The sequence below is a fragment of the Cyclospora cayetanensis genome, unplaced genomic scaffold (genome assembly GCF_002999335.1).
Source record: "Cyclospora cayetanensis isolate NF1_C8 unplaced genomic scaffold, CcayRef3 CcayRef3_contig_256, whole genome shotgun sequence".
NCBI lineage: Eukaryota > Apicomplexa > Conoidasida > Eucoccidiorida > Eimeriidae > Cyclospora > Cyclospora cayetanensis.
Window position 1 is genome coordinate 25,011 of NW_020312210.1, and position 17,540 is coordinate 42,550.

General features: G+C 54.2%; 4 protein-coding genes across 4 annotated transcripts; 3 read left to right on the plus strand and 1 right to left on the minus strand.

The window, feature by feature from the left end:
• The first annotated feature begins 424 nt into the window (after window positions 1-424).
• On the plus strand, window positions 425-2,218 carry LOC34619815. Its single transcript, XM_022733091.2, has 3 exons — window positions 425-884; window positions 1,138-1,321; window positions 2,122-2,218. The coding sequence occupies exons 1-3, from the start codon at window positions 425-427 to the stop codon at window positions 2,216-2,218; spliced, it is 741 nt and encodes a 246-aa protein (XP_022588470.2).
• An 824-nt stretch (window positions 2,219-3,042) lies between these two features.
• On the minus strand, window positions 3,043-9,140 carry LOC34619814 (O-phosphoseryl-tRNA(Sec) selenium transferase). The gene is made up of 13 exons (XM_026338386.1): window positions 8,917-9,140; window positions 8,549-8,679; window positions 8,323-8,362; window positions 8,035-8,084; window positions 6,549-6,646; window positions 6,182-6,265; window positions 5,636-5,733; window positions 5,232-5,317; window positions 4,626-4,715; window positions 4,255-4,344; window positions 3,946-4,017; window positions 3,422-3,508; window positions 3,043-3,227 (listed from the first exon to the last, which is right to left on the minus strand). Exons 1-13 carry the CDS (start codon window positions 9,138-9,140, stop codon window positions 3,043-3,045), a joined length of 1,335 nt encoding a protein of 444 aa, XP_026194171.1.
• A 590-nt stretch (window positions 9,141-9,730) lies between these two features.
• On the plus strand, window positions 9,731-11,397 carry LOC34619813. The gene is made up of 5 exons (XM_026338387.1): window positions 9,731-9,860; window positions 10,144-10,390; window positions 10,496-10,675; window positions 10,830-10,972; window positions 11,168-11,397. The coding sequence occupies exons 1-5, from the start codon at window positions 9,731-9,733 to the stop codon at window positions 11,395-11,397; spliced, it is 930 nt and encodes a 309-aa protein (XP_026194172.1).
• Window positions 11,398-14,968: 3,571 nt separating this feature from the next.
• LOC34619812 (radial spoke head 10 homolog B) lies at window positions 14,969-17,261 on the plus strand. The gene is made up of 7 exons (XM_026338388.1): window positions 14,969-15,052; window positions 15,204-15,315; window positions 15,348-15,491; window positions 15,713-15,796; window positions 15,957-16,163; window positions 16,603-16,704; window positions 17,026-17,261. Exons 1-7 carry the CDS (start codon window positions 14,969-14,971, stop codon window positions 17,259-17,261), a joined length of 969 nt encoding a protein of 322 aa, XP_026194173.1.
• Window positions 17,262-17,540: the final 279 nt, after the last annotated feature.

A 17,540-nucleotide genomic window follows, 5' to 3' on the forward strand; every position in this document is an offset into this window, starting at 1 on the left:
GGCGGCTTGAGGGAAGAGCTAGAGAGACTTTCTGCATATTCTGCACGTGTTGGCTGAAGGCCAGGCCAGGGTTCTAGTTCATGTGCATGAAGGCTTGCCTCTCTCTCTGCGTTGTTTGGCGGTTAGGGATCGTATAATGTAGGCATATTGGCGTATATGCCCTTTTTTCTTTACCATCACCTCCCCTCCCTGGGTGGTGCATAACTCCGCGCGGTCGTGCTGCTTGTTGTGTGATAAAATAACAGCTTCTTCTCCCCCTTAACGCTCTCTTTCTTCTAAATGTACTAAAGCAAATGTTCATCCCGGTTGTTCCTTCCCGCTTTCCCGCCTCTATCCTTTCTCACAGCCCCCTGCCGCCTCCTGCCGGCAGCAGCGCTCCATCCTGCGCCTTGCGTTACTGTCGCTTTCTCGGGGGATCCTCATGATGGATCCCATGGCAGGCCGTCCCCGTGGTGGCGGCTTCCGTGGGCAGGTGCAGCCTCCTCTGAGGCTGCGCATGGGTCGCATTTTGCTGCGGAGGAAGAAGGTGTCGCAGCAGGATTTCTCCAGTGTATGGCAGCTGCTCGGTTTGGTCGAGGATGATGACTGGGCAACTTCTGCGGAGGAAGCGGCGAGCACCTCTTTTGTCTTCCTCTACGCTGTGGATGTCACGGATGTCGGTCTAGAAGGCCAGGTGCCACGAAATGCTCCCATAAGAGTCCTAGCAGTGCGGCCACCTGTCTCGCAGTGCCCCTCTCTAGTAGAGCATCAGCGCATAGCCAGCAATCTGAGAGACTATCTTCGCAGCCAGCTTGCCTCCTCTCCCCTCACGAGGCACTTCATCTTTGTTTTCAACGAGAAGCACACGTGGATAGGGCTTCGAAGCAAGAGCACGTCGATACTGGGTGGGGTCCTTTGAACGTGTTTTGCAAGATACGATATTAGCCACTTTCAGATGCCTCCTGCGGGAAAAGTTTTGTCGCTTGGACGCAATGCGCTTCCAGGCAGGCAGGCAGGCAGGCAGAGTCTGGCAAATTAGCAGCGCTCAGAGATACTGCTGTAGCAGTCTCTGGAAACGTCCCCCTACTCTTTCTCGCTTGCGTGATCCTTCGAAAGGGCCTGGTGACTTCTTGGCCTCTGCTGCGTGTCTGTATTCAGGCCGAGGCCAATACGTCGCTGTAATCAACATTTCAACCCAAGTTAATGGATTGACACCTCTAGAGGTGCGTCTTTTGGAGGAGCAGCAGATGGCTGCGAGGCTAGTCACAGGCCCTTCAGGCAGAACAGTTGGTGGTTATTCTGTTTCAATGGCCACGCGTTTCTCCAGAAGTGTGGATGCCTCGCATCATCATTTGCAGCTGCAGCAGCACCAACCGGGCAGTGTGGCTGCCGCGGCAGCGGCGGTTGCAGCTGCACGGGGGGACAGAGGCAGTGTTTCTATGGCGCATTGCGGGTTGATTCCACAGCATCAGATGCAGCAGCAAATTCATTTGCAGCAGCAGCAGCAGCAGCACATTGTCTCGCCAAGGAGGTCATCTTCGCTTGAAGGGGTTCCTCCTGCATCTGCCATGGCTTCGAGCCACCCCGATGGCATGGATACACGGGAAATTCACACACACGCATCGCAGCGGGAAAGCGGCCAACATAGCTAAATCATTGAATACATATCAATGCGCGTTGTCACTTCAGGGCCGCTTTGTACATCCCCACTTTCATGATTCCATGTAATGTTCCTACATATATATATATATTATACCCGTGCACACCTGCTTGCCCCTTTTCGTCCCCCCGTGTAACTACCTGAATTCAATCAGGCCCCCCAGCGTTTTTCATGCAGTTGCCTTTGCCGGCTGTTCATCATATATACGTATATATTATTTGATACTTCTTTATCGAACCGAAATTTATCGGGGTTGGTGCGGGATGGGCTCTCATTTCTTCTGGCGTCTCCCTCCGCTTTCTTTTGGAAAACTAGCGTGCTGCGTATCCATCTTTGTTGCTGTTACTGAGCGGCAGTCCGCTTTGGCAGCTTCTCTCTCATGTTCCTCTGATGCATTCAACTACCAACTTCTGTCATCGAAGCACCTCCTCCCCAGTTCGCGCCCATCCCCAGCGTTTCCTTTGATCAAAAAGCCGCTGCAGTTCATGGCGGCTGATGACAGAGTGCCCCAAATGTATTGAAATTTTGATATATCCGACAGCATGTTCCGAGAATTCTTCTCGTATGCTTTCCGCGTAGTTTTGGCGCGGCCGCGGGAACAAGGAATAGCCGTTAAAACCATCACTCTATTCCTACACCGCGCGAACTGTATGTACAGCACAGCCCCCCCTGCTTAGCACACCGATAGAGAGTTTAGTTCGCCAGTCTGTTGGCGACACAGCACACCCCATCCGCATACAGCATAGCACGTGTTGCAATACGCCCCCACCGCGGCGATGCCGCCGCGTTGGTCACTTCAGGTTGTAATGATCATGTGCAACCCTCTAGCTGCCATGCAGCGCTCCGAGTATTTGTTGCGAACAACATAGGTTTATCATAGGTCTTTACAGTATAGGTGTGTATGCGTACCAAATATAGTGCATCTTCCATACAGCGCGCGTGGCATCGACATGCGTGTCTCTCTATGTCTGCGTGTCTGGTGGCAGAATGCCGTGCTTTTTTCGAAACGTTCGTAGCCCGCGAAAATGTCTATCGCAGGCCAATAAGGGCTGCGTCCACCGGCACCGAGAGAAAAAGCCGAATAGGATGGCTAGGCAGATACTCTCATCGAAGTCACCTTTTCCGCAGGTGGGCAAGGCCTCCTAATATCCCCTCAAGGGAGCGCTTTACTGCTGGAAAGGGAAATCATGGGGCTTACTATGGCCTTTAGTCATAATTGGATAAGAAGGTTTGCGCGGCGCATGCTGAGCGTGGAAGGGGGGTCCCTGGCACCTCGACTCTATTTTAACTGCTGTCGCACATCTGCCTAGTGCCCTGCCAATCCACGCTTGTTTCAGTCAGCAGCGTGAGAACTACCCCCTTGCCAAAGTGCTGTGCTTGGCTTTGGGCCTTGCTCAGCGACGTCAGGAGGTCTCACCTTCGCTGTACTGTCTCTCTTCCTCCTTTGCACTTGGGTGTCGATCGCCGCTCCGGGGTTCTTCAGTCTCCGCTTGATGCGGAGGGGCAACTGGCAGAGACGTGTTCCTCGCTTGCCCAATGAGGCGACCAAACCGCTGAAGAAAGAGTTGTAGCTCTTCTTTTTTGGCTCCTGAATCGCAGCAAAACAGAGGCGAGAGAAAAAAACAGTCAGGTGTCTTATGAGGCCCTGCCGGCATCGAGTGTACCGAGCTCGCCCGCTTTTATACGAACGAGAGGGGAGGCTTGCTTTCGTAGTGTGTTTGAGTTGCGGGGAATATGGAAAGGGAGAAAACGGCTTGTGCTTGGTGTTATCCAGTGGCGGACCGATGGCGCAAGCCATGGCACAGTAAGGTACTGGGAAGCGGCAGTGGCTGCCAAAGCTCTGCAAGGAAATCCCTGCCAGCTGCGTGGCTGAGGCACAAGCAGCACACAGCTAAGACGCATGAAAAGAAAACACAGGGTGGCCATATTCCCAGCAGCAGCAAACGCCGCTGTCAATACCAGGGCACTTCAACAGGGGGCTTTGCTGGTGAGAGCGACAGAGCACACCCAAATTGGAGTGCCAAGGTAATCAACTACGGGGAAGGTAACGACACAACACACGCCATATGGCCTTCCCGAGGATAGGGGGAAACAGAGAGAGCCTCCATCTGTAGGAGGGCTGCCAATGCCAACTTGTTGATTTGCACCAACAGATCGACGAAAGAATGTGCTTTGTTTCAAAGGGCACGAAGAATAAAGCGCATGCCGCATGACACAGGCAAAGGCATAGCAGGGTCCACGCAGTCGCAGGCGGATGCGGTAACAGACACAGGGCATGAGAAGGAAACGTGAACACAGTTGCTCACCAGCTGCACTCGGGGTCACTACACGCAAGCCTGAACATCTTCGGAAGAATAACTGAGACCCCAGGAAGGATGCTGAACAAGCACACAGGGCCTAAAGCATGGCTGGCAAGCATCCGAAGACACAGAGCTGATATCCCGAAGCGTCGATTAGGACTCATCCTTCTGAAGCCCTCGCCTTCTGCTCCTCCTCCTCGCTGTTGTGCCTGAAATGCATGCTACTCCCTCATTTTTTCGAGCTGCAGACCCCTGTCCCCCATCCGCATCTGGCCTCGCCCAGTGCCTGCTTCGGGGTCGTCTGTCTGTGCTTACGGCCTCTATCCTCGTAGGCTTCACTCTTGAGTGTAGACAGATCGACTGCGATGGAGATCTTATTGCGGGGAGACGGTAGCACACGCAGGCCTGCACGTCCGCAAAGCCAAACGCCTCTGCCACAGCAGCAGCCTCTTAGACAACACTTCTTGCAGCAGTGTGTGAGAGCCCTCCACGAGCACACATGCAACAACTCTGCTGGTGCCGCCGAAGCAGCCGCTTAGCGAATCCACGAAACGTATGCCCATAGAAAGGCCACCCCCCTTTTAAGGCCCTTCACGAGGCCTGCCCCATCGACCCCCCACAGCGAAGCGCCAAGAGGCCCCCCTTCCCCCTCCCCTCGACTTCGCCTCCCCTTCTTGCAGACAGACCTAAAGAAGCGCACAGAGTGGTTAGCTCCTCTTTGAACCACGCAAAGAGCTCCTTGCGGTCCCTCAGGAGCTGCTTAAGACCGACTTTGCCTGCAGACGCATGCCACACAGGGACAGACTGATGAACGGCTGCATCCGCTGGCCTCAAGCCATACACCCCGGCTTCTTTTCGGCACGCGGTTCGCTGTCTTCCTGTTGGCTTCACCAAGGCCCCTCTGGAAGAGGCCTCCGGCTGTTCGGCTGCATTGAGGAGTAACCCCTGTTACGCAGGTGCACCCTTCGCTCATGCAGACGACACACTCTCTGTTGCATCCGCCTAGCGAGGGCAGGAGATGTGTGCCTAAAGGAAGTGCAACCTTCCCCCTCCGCACATGCCCTTCATGAAAGCCTCGTCGTCTCCTGCACACCCAGTCCGCCGAGGCTCTCCAAGAAAAGGCCGCCAGTCTCCTGCCCCGGAGACTTGCTTGCCGCAGGCGGAGGCAGCTGTCGAGCGAGCGGCTCCTCAAGAACCTTGAGAGCACCCACCCTTGAGAGGGCAGCCCAAGATAGGGCATGCAACACACGAGCAGCCGTAGCAGGCAAGGACTGTCGCTAAAAAGGCCTTACCCATCTCTAGCAGCGTGATCAACAAATCAAGGATCGGACTGATGCTCGCTCGCCCCGGGTAGCAGGCCGAAACGCGCGACACTAACCTGCACAAATGCCCATGCATGCTCGAGGCCAACTTCCTCAAGAGGGCGACACAACTTACCATGAGGCCCTAACAGCAGCAGGGAAAAAAGGTGGTCGTTTCGGTGGTTGGGTGCCCCCTAGAAGGGGGCCAGTATGGGACGTTCACCATGGGAAGACGCTCAATGCGGAAGGCATCGAAAATATTCAAAGAGGAAAAATGCAAGTCCAAGGGAAGGCCCCAGCCGCGAAAGAAAGAACGAGAGTGGGAAGAAACGCAAGGTATATATTCGAAGAGCGCTTAGACCCTTGGTATTACTTGTCTGTGGTGTCTCACTCACTCGGGAGCAGGGCCGTATATAAGTGCACCGCCTACGGGAGTCAGGAAGTTCTTGTCGCAACTAGACACGACCAAGTCCACGCGTCCAGCACTGCATCCCTGGGGCGTCAACACACAACCAACACAGAGGCAACCGCGTCATGCTGCATGGCGTATCCGTAGACGCACAGCTACATCCAAAAGGGCCTTGCCTGCAAAACACAACTGACGGTGGGAGGGGCCGCCTGGCTTGACATCGAAGAGCTTCTGCTCTCGCAGTTTGCACTTCACACAGATGCGGATACGATACATGCACACGACCCCGCCCGTGCATCAAAAGCAGGGAGGGAGGGGATTAGAGAGGCAGACGCCAGAGGACAAAAAGCGATGCAACAACGCAGAGGCTAAATCTCCCGCCACAACAGCCCTGGCAAAGATTGCAAATGCAGCTCAAACATGCGGCCCCAAGATCACAGCCTATTGATCGAGCCAGCCTCGGCCCACAAGGGTGTTGCTGCAACGGTTGGTGTTGTTGCAACTGTTGGTGCTGTTGCAGTTGTAGCCGCACCTGCTCGACAAGGGCGCAGCATTTGCTGCACTGGAGGCCATACGCGTTATTGACCAGGTGGAAGACTCCCATCTTCTTACACAGCTGCAGTCGCGCGGCACTCAGAGCACAAGGAAGAGGCACTGCGTCTTTTCAACAACGCCAGCCATATATATATATACACGTACAGCCCTCCCCCCTTCCCCTCCTCCCCTTAGCGGCCCTTTCAGCGAGCCATGGCTGTAGCAGCATCCGAGGCAGGGATACTCTCTATTCGCGCACCGAGGCAACGACACATGCCAAGCAACACAGCAGAAGAAGCGAGAAAGCATTTTGCTCTCTGCTTCTGTGTAGCAGCAGAAGGATGTGAGCGCCTTGTTGAACGCACCTGCGCAATCTGCAGAATCATGTCAGGCTGTCGGGGAGCGAACGCCGAAGTTGTGGAAATGACGCACAGGAGACGGTGTGCTTCCGCAGTCATTGCGCCTGAAGGAGGGGCGGCCCGTCAAAAGACACAAAGAAGCGAGGTCAACAGGTTGCTAGGAAAGAGAGGCGAGTAGATATACGTATGTATGCATATATATATGTATACATAGAAGGGCGGTGTGGCTAACCGCGAAAACTTGACGGTTGGCACAAAAGACCACCAGGGACAGCATCGTGGAGAAAACTACAATGCCTTCATGGACCGTTGGTTTCAGAGCTACTACATATACACATTGATGGGGCCCCCGCTCCTCGCGTTGCATGCGCGTGCATGCGGAAGGCAGGTGATGCGGGAGAAGACAACGGAATACAAAGAAGAGTCCGCATACGGAAGGTGCTCACGGACAGCAGACACTGCACCGAAAGCTCCTCTCCTCTGTCCAGCAATACAAACTGAGCAGACGCAGCTAGCTAGCTAGCCAACAGGAGCCTTCTCCACGAAGCGGCGCGCGCGGAAAAACGGCGGCCACCAACACAAAACGAGGCAGAGCCCATGAGACGATTTTTGTTGAGAGAGAGACAGAGAGAGAGACAGAGAGAGACAGAAAGAGAGAGAGACAGAGACAAAGAGACACAAAGAGAAATAGAGAAAGGGAGAGAAAAAGAGAGAGAGGGGGGAGGGTAAGGCCCTTTTCCTGCCACTCTACGGCATCTTCCGTGGATCGCGAGATAGTACACACACATACACACATACATGCGGCCAAAAGCCCCCCTCTTTTCAGCGAATTACATGTCAGAAGTCTAGTGTCTATCAAATTGTCACAGAGCTTCGAGCTCCAGACGCACTCTCGATGCCGGCGAGGTCCGTTGTAAGAGTTCCGTCTGGCTCGAGGCGCTGATCTACCACTCGCAGCTTCAGGCCTTGGCACGTCCATCCATACATACACACACACACTGACAGACACACAGCTAAATACACACTGACAGACACACAGCTACACACTAGACCACACAGACAGCGTAACAGTTCAGAGGCCGCAGAAAGACTGGGAAGGATGTTGCTCTCCAGGAGGTAGGCGTCGTGGTCGTTCGTCTCTGGAGCGATTAACTGCTCCGTGTGTCTGCCTTCCTAGGCCCCTATAAGTAAGCGTTTGCTCAGACGTCCTCAGGTGCTCGCTGCATGCCTTGTGCATGCTTCTCTTCTGCACACGCGCCCTACTTGATACTGCTCTGAGCAGTATCAATGTGTGCGAGAGGGGAGACAGCGGCAGCAGGAGAGCGCGTCGCCGGCAGACGCCGAGTTCCACACAAATTTTTCAAGAGACCGCATGCAGCAGCAGACCTACCAGCATGCGTGACAGCCTTTATGCATGCCTTCTGGTCTATCCGCGAGAGGATGACCACTTCCGCCTCTGGGCATAGGCTCTTAAGAGCACCGAGGCAAAGACTCATAGACATACCCGTAGCTATGGGGACTGGCAGACACCGCGCTGCGGACTGTCGCGCACGACACAAGAAAGTAGCGGCCAGCCCCATGGAGGGCCATTCGCATGCAGCAGCAGCCGCGCAGAGATGGAAGAACTAAAAGGAGAAGGCGGAAGCCCGCAACGGCCTGCCGTCCTGTGGTCGCTACCTAGGGAAGAGGTGCCAAGCCGTGTCTCCTGAGCTTCCTCCTCACCTGTACGCCACATAGGCGGACTGCATGCAGCGCGAGGTAGCTCGTCAGTTGATACAGCAGCGAGGAGCCCACAGCCTTAGGCTGCAACGCGAAGATGTCTCCCGACCTACGTGCAGCAAGAATTCAGACCCGTGCATGCATGCGCGAAGAGCATCTTGCAAGCTTTCAGAAAACCCAGGAATCTCACGCGCTGTCCCTCTCGCTCCCTTTGTGTGCGGGTGCTTGCCTGCCAATGCCGTGCGCGAAGTGGTAATGCCTTTGCCTAACAAGCGAGCTGAAAATGCGGCCTTCCCTCTCCCCCACGGAGGCCTGATCCGGCTGATTGTTGGCGTCGGTTGCCGCAAGCTCCAGCAGCAGGTGCTCAATCTGCAGCGACGTCCAGCCTGCCTCCGGCAGTTGGCGCTGAGAAAGGAGGCTGCATGCCCAGGGCGCAGCAGCCACACCACAAAGAGGCAGGGAGGTCCTGAGAAGCTGCAGAGGCATACGCGACGCCGTGCGTCTTCCCTGCGGCAGGAGAGTGGCATCTGCAGGCAACCTGCGGCCTGAGGTGGAACGCGCCGCTTCTTAGGGCAGTACAGTTGCACTACCTGTTGAAACGACGGCTCAAGGAGTCCCTCGCCTGCGCGCGTAGACGCTCACACCGCAGGAAAACATGTGCGGCGGAGAAGCAGGTGCGGTGTATGCGGCAGCACCGCAACGCGCGCAAACGCGAGGGAGAGGCCTGCCCGGAAAGCCAGAGGGGCTAGGCGGCAAGCGACACACACAGAGGAACTTCTTCTCTTTTTGTGTTTCCCACGACCTTCTCACCTCTCTGGCCACACGGCAGTATGAAGGACTCAACAAATCCTCCACCGCGTCAAAACTCGCTTTCTCCATGGTGAAATGCGGCTTGCGTTTCGTTTCTGTGTCGTTGACCTCTGCCTATGCAAAAAGCGCTCAGTACGGCTTGAGAAAGCCAACCGCAGCCCCTATCGGTGCGCAATGCAGCTTTTAAAAAAACTCTTTTGCGGGGCAGCAGCTTAGTACATCCATGCAGACACGCCTGGCCGCCAAGCCGGCCAGCACCCGGAGGTGTCGAGACACACAAACGCGCACATATGGCTAACCCCCCCGGATCCATGAAGAAACCAGCACCACAGCTGATACTTTCTTCCGCCACGCAACCAATCTCAGCAGAAATACGAACGCTGCTGACGAAAAAAGCGGCTTTCCGGGAAATCCTTGTCGAGTCGCTCGGCGGTTGCTGCTGCTGTCGATGAAGGAGTACCAAAGAGGAGCTCCCAGCCTTCTTGAGGGACGATAGCCACTGAAATCCCTTCGTATCTAATGGAAAACACCTTACACATGCCAGAGTACAGCGCATTACCAACTACGCACAGACTCATCGAACCTCATGGCAGCGGCTGCTGCCGCTCCTCCACTGCAGAATGCATGCGCCCCTTGTACTTCCTAGGCGGCATCATGCAATGTACTGCGACTCCGACGTGCAATCTCTGCAATCTACACCGCACACCATAGACACTTATGGTCAAGGAGCTGTCTTTTGGGGAGGAAGTCCTGTGGCTGCTCAAACGGCAGCGGCGGCGGCCCTGCATCGCGAGTTGTACGGGGTAATTTACACCGCAGTCTACACACACCATCCGTAGCCCATTTTCTTGCCTCTAGCCGCCAGCTGTATCTGCTACTGCCTCGTCCAGGAGCTTCTGCCGCAACAACCGCATGTCTGCCTGGCGTCTGCAGCAGCAACTGCAGCAGCTCTAGCCTGCGGCTTTCGCTGGAAGGTTTCTTTCCCTGAACCCCTCCCTAATGCGCTGCAGCAGATATGGCCTGCCCACTCGGAGGGCAGCTGCAGGGCTCCCACAAACTTGAGGGTGCTCAGGAGCTGCCTCTACAGCAGGAAGATGCCCAACAGAATCAAGAGGAGCTGCCTCTACAGCAGGAAGATGCCCAACAGAATCAAGAGGAGCTGCCTCTACAGCAGGAAGATGCCCAACAGAATCAAGAGGAGCTGCCTCCACAGCAGCAAGATGCCCAACAGAATCAAGAGGAGCTGCCTCCACAGCAGCAGCAAGATGCCCAACAGAATCAAGAGGAGCTGCCTCCACAGCAGCAGCCGCTCCAAGACGGCACTTGCACCCCAAAGTCCAAGCAGCCACACAGCTTCGACTATAGGCAGCCATCACGCATTAGCAGCGCTATGTCTCCAGTGCATCGTAAGGAGGCGCAAGAAGCCTCTCAACGGGAGGATCAGAAGGGACAGACGCTGGTGTCTCTCACAGAGGGTCGATTGCAGCACTACGTGAGGCGGCGGACTCTGCAGTCTCCCAAGAAGACTGGCAAGCGGAATTTGACGCACTCAGACAATCCCTCGACACGTTCAACAAAGGAGAGCCCCCACGAGAGTCTGTTTAGTGAGGCTTCAAGCGGACCTCTGGGTGGTGTTAGTCAAGAGGCCGTTGGCAGGAGCCTCACTGCGACGGCTGCTGTCAAGAGCAGCCGCAGGAGCAGCAGAAGGCACAAAGCCTCGCAAGAACCGGCTTGCCCTCCGCTGACTGCATGCAGCAGCCCCATCGAAGACAAGGGCCCTGCTGCATGCGCTCCTTGGCGGACCACCCTCGTGATTGAAGCGATTGACTGTGGCACAGGCGGGTGCGCTGTATGTCTCCCTGTCTCCGCTGCTACAGCCTTGCGGCGAGACGCTCACAGCCGTCGGCAGAGGCGGCATTCCAGCAGCAGCTGCAGCAGCAGCTGCAGCAGCAGCTACAGCAGCAGCGCGGTTTCTACGCCAACCTCGAGTGGCGGCGGAGGCAGCAGGAGCAGCAGCCTGGGCACTTCTCTGTACCCCTGCAACTGTGCGCAGCTATGGGTAGAGATTGAGGCTCTGAGGGGCCCTGGGAGGTCAGAGACGCTGCGGCTGCTAAGCGGTAGCAAGGCGTTGCCGCGCTTCGTTTCGCCCCCCATAGTGCTGCCTCGCCGCATGCGGAGGCTGCAGTTCCACCTCTTCCGACGAACTCCGTGTCGACAACTCCTGAAGCAGTCGACAGCGTGGAAGGATACGGGAGAGCTGCTGGCCAGCAGAACTGTCGCCATTCCAGAAGGCCCCTCCTGCGCCGTCAAGTGCATTTTCGGTTAGATCTGAAAGCCTAATAACGTCTCGCTAAAAGCACTTTTTGGAGCGTACCCTCAGACTTTCGCGCTCTGCGAAGAGGCGTAGCGGGGTCGCACGGCTTTTGCAGAGAAAAAATCAAAATGCGGGACGGCAGACAAGCGCACATAGAGGGGCACGCAGGGAGGCGGATGTATAAAGGCACCGGATTACACGCACATACACACATACACATACACACACACACATGCACATACACACATACACATACACAGGCACAAACAGGCACATACACACATACACATACACAGGCACAAACAGGCACATACACATATACACATACACAGGCACAAACAGGCACATACACATATACATATTATGTATACATACACACACAGGCACTTGCAAACAAAAGCGAACGGGACAGAGAGTCCATAGTATACGGATAACGTGGCATGCATGTGCAAAATCATGAGACGATGTTTTCTTGGTTTTTGTGTATAGGCGTTCCGGGATGCACAGTAGTCTCTCCTGCCAGTTCCACTCTGTGAGCTTGCATTCGTCGCACGCGCGCATCCCGCTGAAGCGTTTCTTGTCACTCAGGCAGAAGTGCAGCTGCCAGTACTGCTGCTGCTGCAGTACTATGGAGAAGGGGCCTCCTATGGTGGGGTGGCTGTTGTTGTTGCATCGTGTGTGCCTTTGCAGCATGCAGGAGGCGCTGAGCTTCGCTGCCGGCTTCTCAGATGGGGAGTGGGATTGGCTGCGTCTTCGGCGGCTCAGAGATCGAAACACTGCATTGGACGATGAGGGTCGTTGTACTGCTGCCTCGGGGGAGAACTCTGGAGCTGCTGGTGGGGAGCAGCGTCGCCTCCTCGGATTTCTACTGTCAGCAGTCCAGCCAGTCTGTTGGTGGCTGCGGCTGTCTGCCCGGTTCTGCGGCCGAGAAGCTGTCGCTACACTCCACGGAGCGTACGAGCAGCTGCTGGAGGGGGCAGACTGCGTTAGGCTGGTTGCATGTGGGTTGCTGCTGCTGCTGCTGCTGTCTGCGGAGCTGTCGCTGTCGATACACTCCCGGTGGCTGACCTGCCGTACCTATTATGTGTAGCGCTGTGTTGTTGAGACAGCTGCACAAATGGCTGAGATGACGAATTTAGGTAGGAACAACGCGAAAATCAAGCACCGTGGCGTGACTTGAGTCTTACTTAGCCTTTGTGTTTCTTTTTGAATGCCCCTTCCTTCACAGATGACAGTGTGGCACTCGCCCTCTTCGAGCCGTAGAGCGTGGTGGAGAAGGAGGAGGAGGCTATGTTCGTCCCCTGCCCCTTCTGCAGCAGTAGAGATCCTGCTGCGGTTCTTGCTAACTTGTTCACTGCAAAGCACCAGCTTTTAGCAGCACATCTTGGACGTAACGCTCTTGAAGCGTCGGGGTGTGGCAATAGTATAAAAGTACGCCATTCACCCACCAACAGCAGCTGCAGGCAACTGCAGCCCTAGTGGCGACGACGGCAGCAACAGCTGCACGAATCGCAACAGTAGCAGTACCAGCAGCGGCAGCAGCAGTGCGCTGCTATGGTGTTTCGCGCTGTCTGGTGTGCGTGCTGCCTTTCTGGGTGTATGGTCTCTGCCTAGTCTTGTGCATGTAACGCCGTGTCCGTTGCCGTTGCACAGCGATGGCCTTAGGGGCGCATTCTTCGCATGCGGACGAAGAAATACTTTTCACGAAACGATGGCGCCCTCTGGAGAGCCGCACTGGTGCAGATCGTAAGAAAGCAAAAAGGGGGGGGGAAACATATTCTGGAGGCATTGGGCATTTACGAAACCATGAGACAATAGAGGAATCATTGAAATAGCAAATAGCGTTGTTTGACGTGACGCGTAACGAAACGCCAAGCCGGTATTGCGTATATGGGGTAGCTCTCTGATACAGATGAGACGCTCCATCTAAGGCCTCTCTAGGGAGACTCATTTCGCGACTCACCACAAACCTAGTAGGTTGTCGAGCGCTTCCCAAAAATACTTTTGCGCTTCCCTGCCCTTGTACATCAAAATTTACGAAATGAGGAGAGAGGGACAGTTAAGAGGCGCGCAGCTGCACCCTCAATTCCGAGACTTCGCAGGTATTTGCTGATAGCATCTGCCGTGCAGACACAGAGCATTGTGTCTTCTAGTACGGAGCTAACAGTACTCTTTAGTAAGTAAAAACATGAATAGGCGGACTCATTATTGAACCATTCCCAATTTCAAATATGAGATAAATCGTGTAGTAGTTGGCGTTTGAGTTCAACATGGCCTTTTACAGATTAGTTCTTGAGGCCCAGCAAGAATGCACTGATATGGCGGGATATTTTGGTACAAGACATCCGGATCGTTTCGTCTGGTTTACACATGTACCTGATAACTGCTTTGTAAAGCTTCCAAGGGCCCTCCTTGAGTTTTATTTCATAAAGAGACTTCAGCACAAGAGTCACTTGTGCAAAGAACACTGAAGCGAGCGAGAGCGGTCCGCGGAACTTGCTTTAGCTTATTTGGCCATTCAAATTCAAAAGCCACACTCAAAAATTATTATAGCTACAATAACAATGAGATTAATACAATTTTAGACAAGATCAACTGTGGCAAGTGGGAGGATGGTGCTGCCGCTCTTGCGGACGCCGGACTTCGTCGTTCGTTCTGACTCTCCTCCTGCACGAGGCCTTTTAGCCGTCTTACGTTTGACTCATATTCCTTTACACGTGCAGAAAAATCAAGTAAGCGATCAAGACTCAGACAGAGAAAGACATGTTGCGCGAGCTGCAGAAACACCACAAGCTCAGTCGCTGCGCGCCGGTGTCGGCGGCTCCCGCAACCAGTTTTCTTCTTCATTCCCTATTTCGTCCAGTTTTCATAAATACTGCCAAAACTCAAATTGTTTAGGGAATATTTGGATGACAACTGTATTTTCTTTCCTCTCTCAAAACGGGGCGCTGCCTCGACACCCGAAAAGAATCTGTCCGGGCACCACTGTAGTTCCTTGAATCTCTTGGAGCGCAGGCACCCAAGGGAAGAGAAAAAACCTTTTTTATGATGCCCTTCAGCTCTTCGTCCCTCGATAATTCTGAGTGCTCCATATAGCTGGGGATTTCGGGCCACTCTTGCGCCGTTTTTATGTTTCTCTTGAGTTCCCAGTGCCGGAAACTTCCTTGACCATCGCACTACAGTACGCGGAAGAAACACGAGGCACCAGAGAGTGAGAGGCCACAGAAAGACTAGTCGATTGCTGTGAGTATCTGTCTGTACACCGCGGAGGCCAAAGACAGCCATCACCCCCTGCGAAGTGTCTTAAGGATATCCAATGGCTTGTGGCTTTATTGTGAGGAGAACCAAGGGCAGTCCGCCTTCATAAATGCTCCTTATCCCGGCTGCCGGTGCGTTATCCCTGACTACAACTGAGATTATTTCCAGCAGCGAAGCCTAAACCGCAGGGCTTTGCCACGAGACGCACCCTCGTTGCCTCGCCGCACAATGCCCATCTGAGGCTCTGACTTGTTTGCACATCCTCAAGTGCTCCTACAAGGCTTGCGCTGCTTCTCAGACATTGCCATTTGCCTGTTTGTGAAAGATGGGAGGACTTATTTCTTGTCAGTGTCTGGATGCCTCAAAGGAAGACGGCACGCTTGAGCTCATCCCGAACGACCCCAGAGAGGTGTGCGCGCGCTGCTGACAATTCGCTCTAAAACACATATTTATTGGGGGTTTAAGGTTTTAAAAAGGGAGAGATCGTAGCGCACTACACTCCATTGGATCGTCTGTCTAGGATTTCGGTGTTTTGCAGTGTGGTGTTGCTCTCAGGATAGCGTGCAGAAGACGACCTTGCTGGGTGGGCAGCCTGTTCAGCGATGCCTCTTCCTCTGCTGCAGGATGAGCATATCTCCATTTATATGGGTGCTTTTGCAGTTTGCGCGCCGTGTAATATGCATGCATGCGTGTGGTCTCTGCAGTTGGGGGAATCCAATACACTGGGGAGCTGAAGGATGGTCTCAAACACGGATACGGCATTTTGGTGAGGCCTTGTGGATCCAAATTTGAAGGGAACTTTAAGAATGGCGTGGCAGACGGAGATGGGAAATTCTTTCATCCCTCAGGTATTCAATTGAAAAGGCTTTCTCCTACTGCATGGGGTTTGTTGACAAGGCCCCTTGCATGGCGGCGTCGATCTGCGCGCCGCCGATACTGCAGCATCCGCGTGCTGTAATTTCCCGTTTGGGGGCTTCACAGTCGCCTGTCTTCTTCTGGGATCCAGCGAAGTGCCATAAACACCTCTTGTGCATCTTCTGCTGCTGCCTCTGCTGCGTGTTCGTCCTAGGAGACAAATATGAGGGTCAATGGAAGCAGAATAAGGCCCATGGAAAAGGGCGATTCACGCATGCAGACGGATCGTACTATGAAGGTACACACGTTTTTCGGCCCTTAGGATCGCTCAAGACTTTTGGCCAGGGGGGCTGCTAGTGGGGAGTGTTAGCTGCGCTCTAACTGCTACGGATAAAGACGCGCCTGCTTGCTTTACGCCTCTGAGGCTGCTGCCAAGCTAAAGGCTGCTGTCCGTTCAGGTGACTGGATATGCGACGTCCAGGAGGGCTGGGGGTTAGAGCGGTGGGCAGATGGCAGCGGGTATGAAGGCGAATACAAGGGCGGCATGAAGCATGGGAAGGGCACATTTAGGTGGCCTGATGGAAGCGTTTACGAAGGACAATTCTCTGAAAACGATATCCACGGAGAAGGCACATACATTTGGAGTGACAACAAAAAATATACTGGTGCGGGCTGTGCTTCGAACGGCCAGGAACGTGATTTTTAACGGCATTTCAGAGAGCTTTCGAGGCTGCCCACCGTGCCCCTGTATGTGTATGCAAATGTGTGGTGTGTATGTGTGGTGTTTATGTATGCATGTGTATATGTATATGTATGCACCTCTATTTGTGCGTATGCATGCATGTATGTATGCATGCATGTATATATATATGCATGCATGTATATATATATGCATGCATGTATATATGCATGTATGTATGCATGCATGTATGTGTGCATGTATATATGTATGTATGCATGTGTGTATGCATGCATGTATGTATATGTATATTTATGCATGCGCTGAGTTTGCAACCCGTTTCGTCCCCATTCTTACCTTTTCTTCAAAAAAGATACAGATTTCTCCATGCCATTCCTGAAGTGCGCTGCCTCATTCGCCTGCAGGGCAGTGGATCCACAACCGCATGGACGGCCAGGGCCGCATGCACCTTGCAGATGGGAGAGTGTATGAGGGTGGTTATCGGTGCGACAAGAAGCATGGGAAAGGTGGGAAACAGCAATAGCACACAAAACTTTTTTGTACTACGTCCCTGGATTTCCGCTAGTATGCACAGTGCAAGTGCGCAAGGATGTCGTTTTTTAAAAAGTTTTCCTTTGAGCCGCCGGCTCTCCTGTCCTTTGCTCCTTCCCTCCATTTTCTCATGCTTTTGCTTCTTTGGCCAACTGAATTTTCGTTTAGCTGCCTACGCTTTTTCTGCGCGTCTCTTGTGCTGCGGCGCCTTCCTCCCCTCCTGCCGCCCTCTGCCGGCTTGTCGCTCACCGTGTTTTCACTTGCTGCCTTCTTGCGCTGCTTGAAAAACTACGCAGGGAAAGTGACTTGGCCAGATGGCCGATGGTTCGATGGAGAGTGGTGCGACGGCCGGCAACATGGAATCGGCTGTTACTTCTCTGCCGATGGGCGTCCTGTCTCCGAAGTGGAATGGAGTTATGGAAGGAAAATTTCCGTCATCGAAGGTAACAAATTGCACGTTATGAGCTCTTCTGTAATGAATTTGCCGTACACTCGAGCGCCTAGTGACCCTAGACTGTCAGAGGTCTCATAAGAAACTTTCTTTTTTCTCTTTCTCTCTGTCTGCCTGTCTGTCTGTCTGTCTGTCTACCTCTCTCTCTCTCTCTCTCTCTCTCTCTCTCTCTCTCTCCCTCTCTCCTTTCTCTCTCTCTCTCTCCCCCCCCCCCCCCCCCCTCCCCCCTCTCCCCCCCCCCCCTCTCCCCCCCTCTCCCCCCCCCCCCCCCGCCCACTCCCCCTCTCGTCTCACTCCCTCTGCTCTTCCCTTCTCTGCTTCCTCTCCCTTCCTTCCCCCCTCCTCCTTCCCTGCCTAGTC

Bases quoted from the DNA above. Each gene is read 5' to 3' on its own strand.
- LOC34619815 (XM_022733091.2), top strand. From the start codon at position 425: ATGGATCCCATGGCAGGCCGTCCCCGTGGTGGCGGCTTCCGTGGGCAG. The intron at 885-1,137 runs GTGGGGTCCTTT...GTCTGTATTCAG, and splicing joins CAAGAGCACGTCGATACTGG to GCCGAGGCCAATACGTCGCT. The intron at 1,322-2,121 runs GCATCATCATTT...AAGCCGCTGCAG, and splicing joins TCCAGAAGTGTGGATGCCTC to TTCATGGCGGCTGATGACAG.
- LOC34619814 (XM_026338386.1), bottom strand. From the start codon at position 9,140: ATGGAGAAAGCGAGTTTTGACGCGGTGGAGGATTTGTTGAGTCCTTCA. The intron at 4,345-4,625 runs GTCTGTCTGCAA...GCGGACGTGCAG, and splicing joins CACTCTGTGCGCTTCTTTAG to GCCTGCGTGTGCTACCGTCT. The intron at 4,018-4,254 runs GTAAGCACAGAC...GTGCTTGTTCAG, and splicing joins AGCCTACGAGGATAGAGGCC to CATCCTTCCTGGGGTCTCAG.
- LOC34619813 (XM_026338387.1), top strand. From the start codon at position 9,731: ATGTACTGCGACTCCGACGTGCAATCTCTGCAATCTACACCGCACACC. The intron at 9,861-10,143 runs GCGAGTTGTACG...GAGGGTGCTCAG, and splicing joins AGCGGCGGCGGCCCTGCATC to GAGCTGCCTCTACAGCAGGA. The intron at 10,973-11,167 runs GTCGGCAGAGGC...CTGGGAGGTCAG, and splicing joins GCGGCGAGACGCTCACAGCC to AGACGCTGCGGCTGCTAAGC.
- LOC34619812 (XM_026338388.1), top strand. From the start codon at position 14,969: ATGGGAGGACTTATTTCTTGTCAGTGTCTGGATGCCTCAAAGGAAGAC. The intron at 15,797-15,956 runs GTACACACGTTT...CTGTCCGTTCAG, and splicing joins AGACGGATCGTACTATGAAG to GTGACTGGATATGCGACGTC. The intron at 16,164-16,602 runs GTGCGGGCTGTG...ATTCGCCTGCAG, and splicing joins TGACAACAAAAAATATACTG to GGCAGTGGATCCACAACCGC.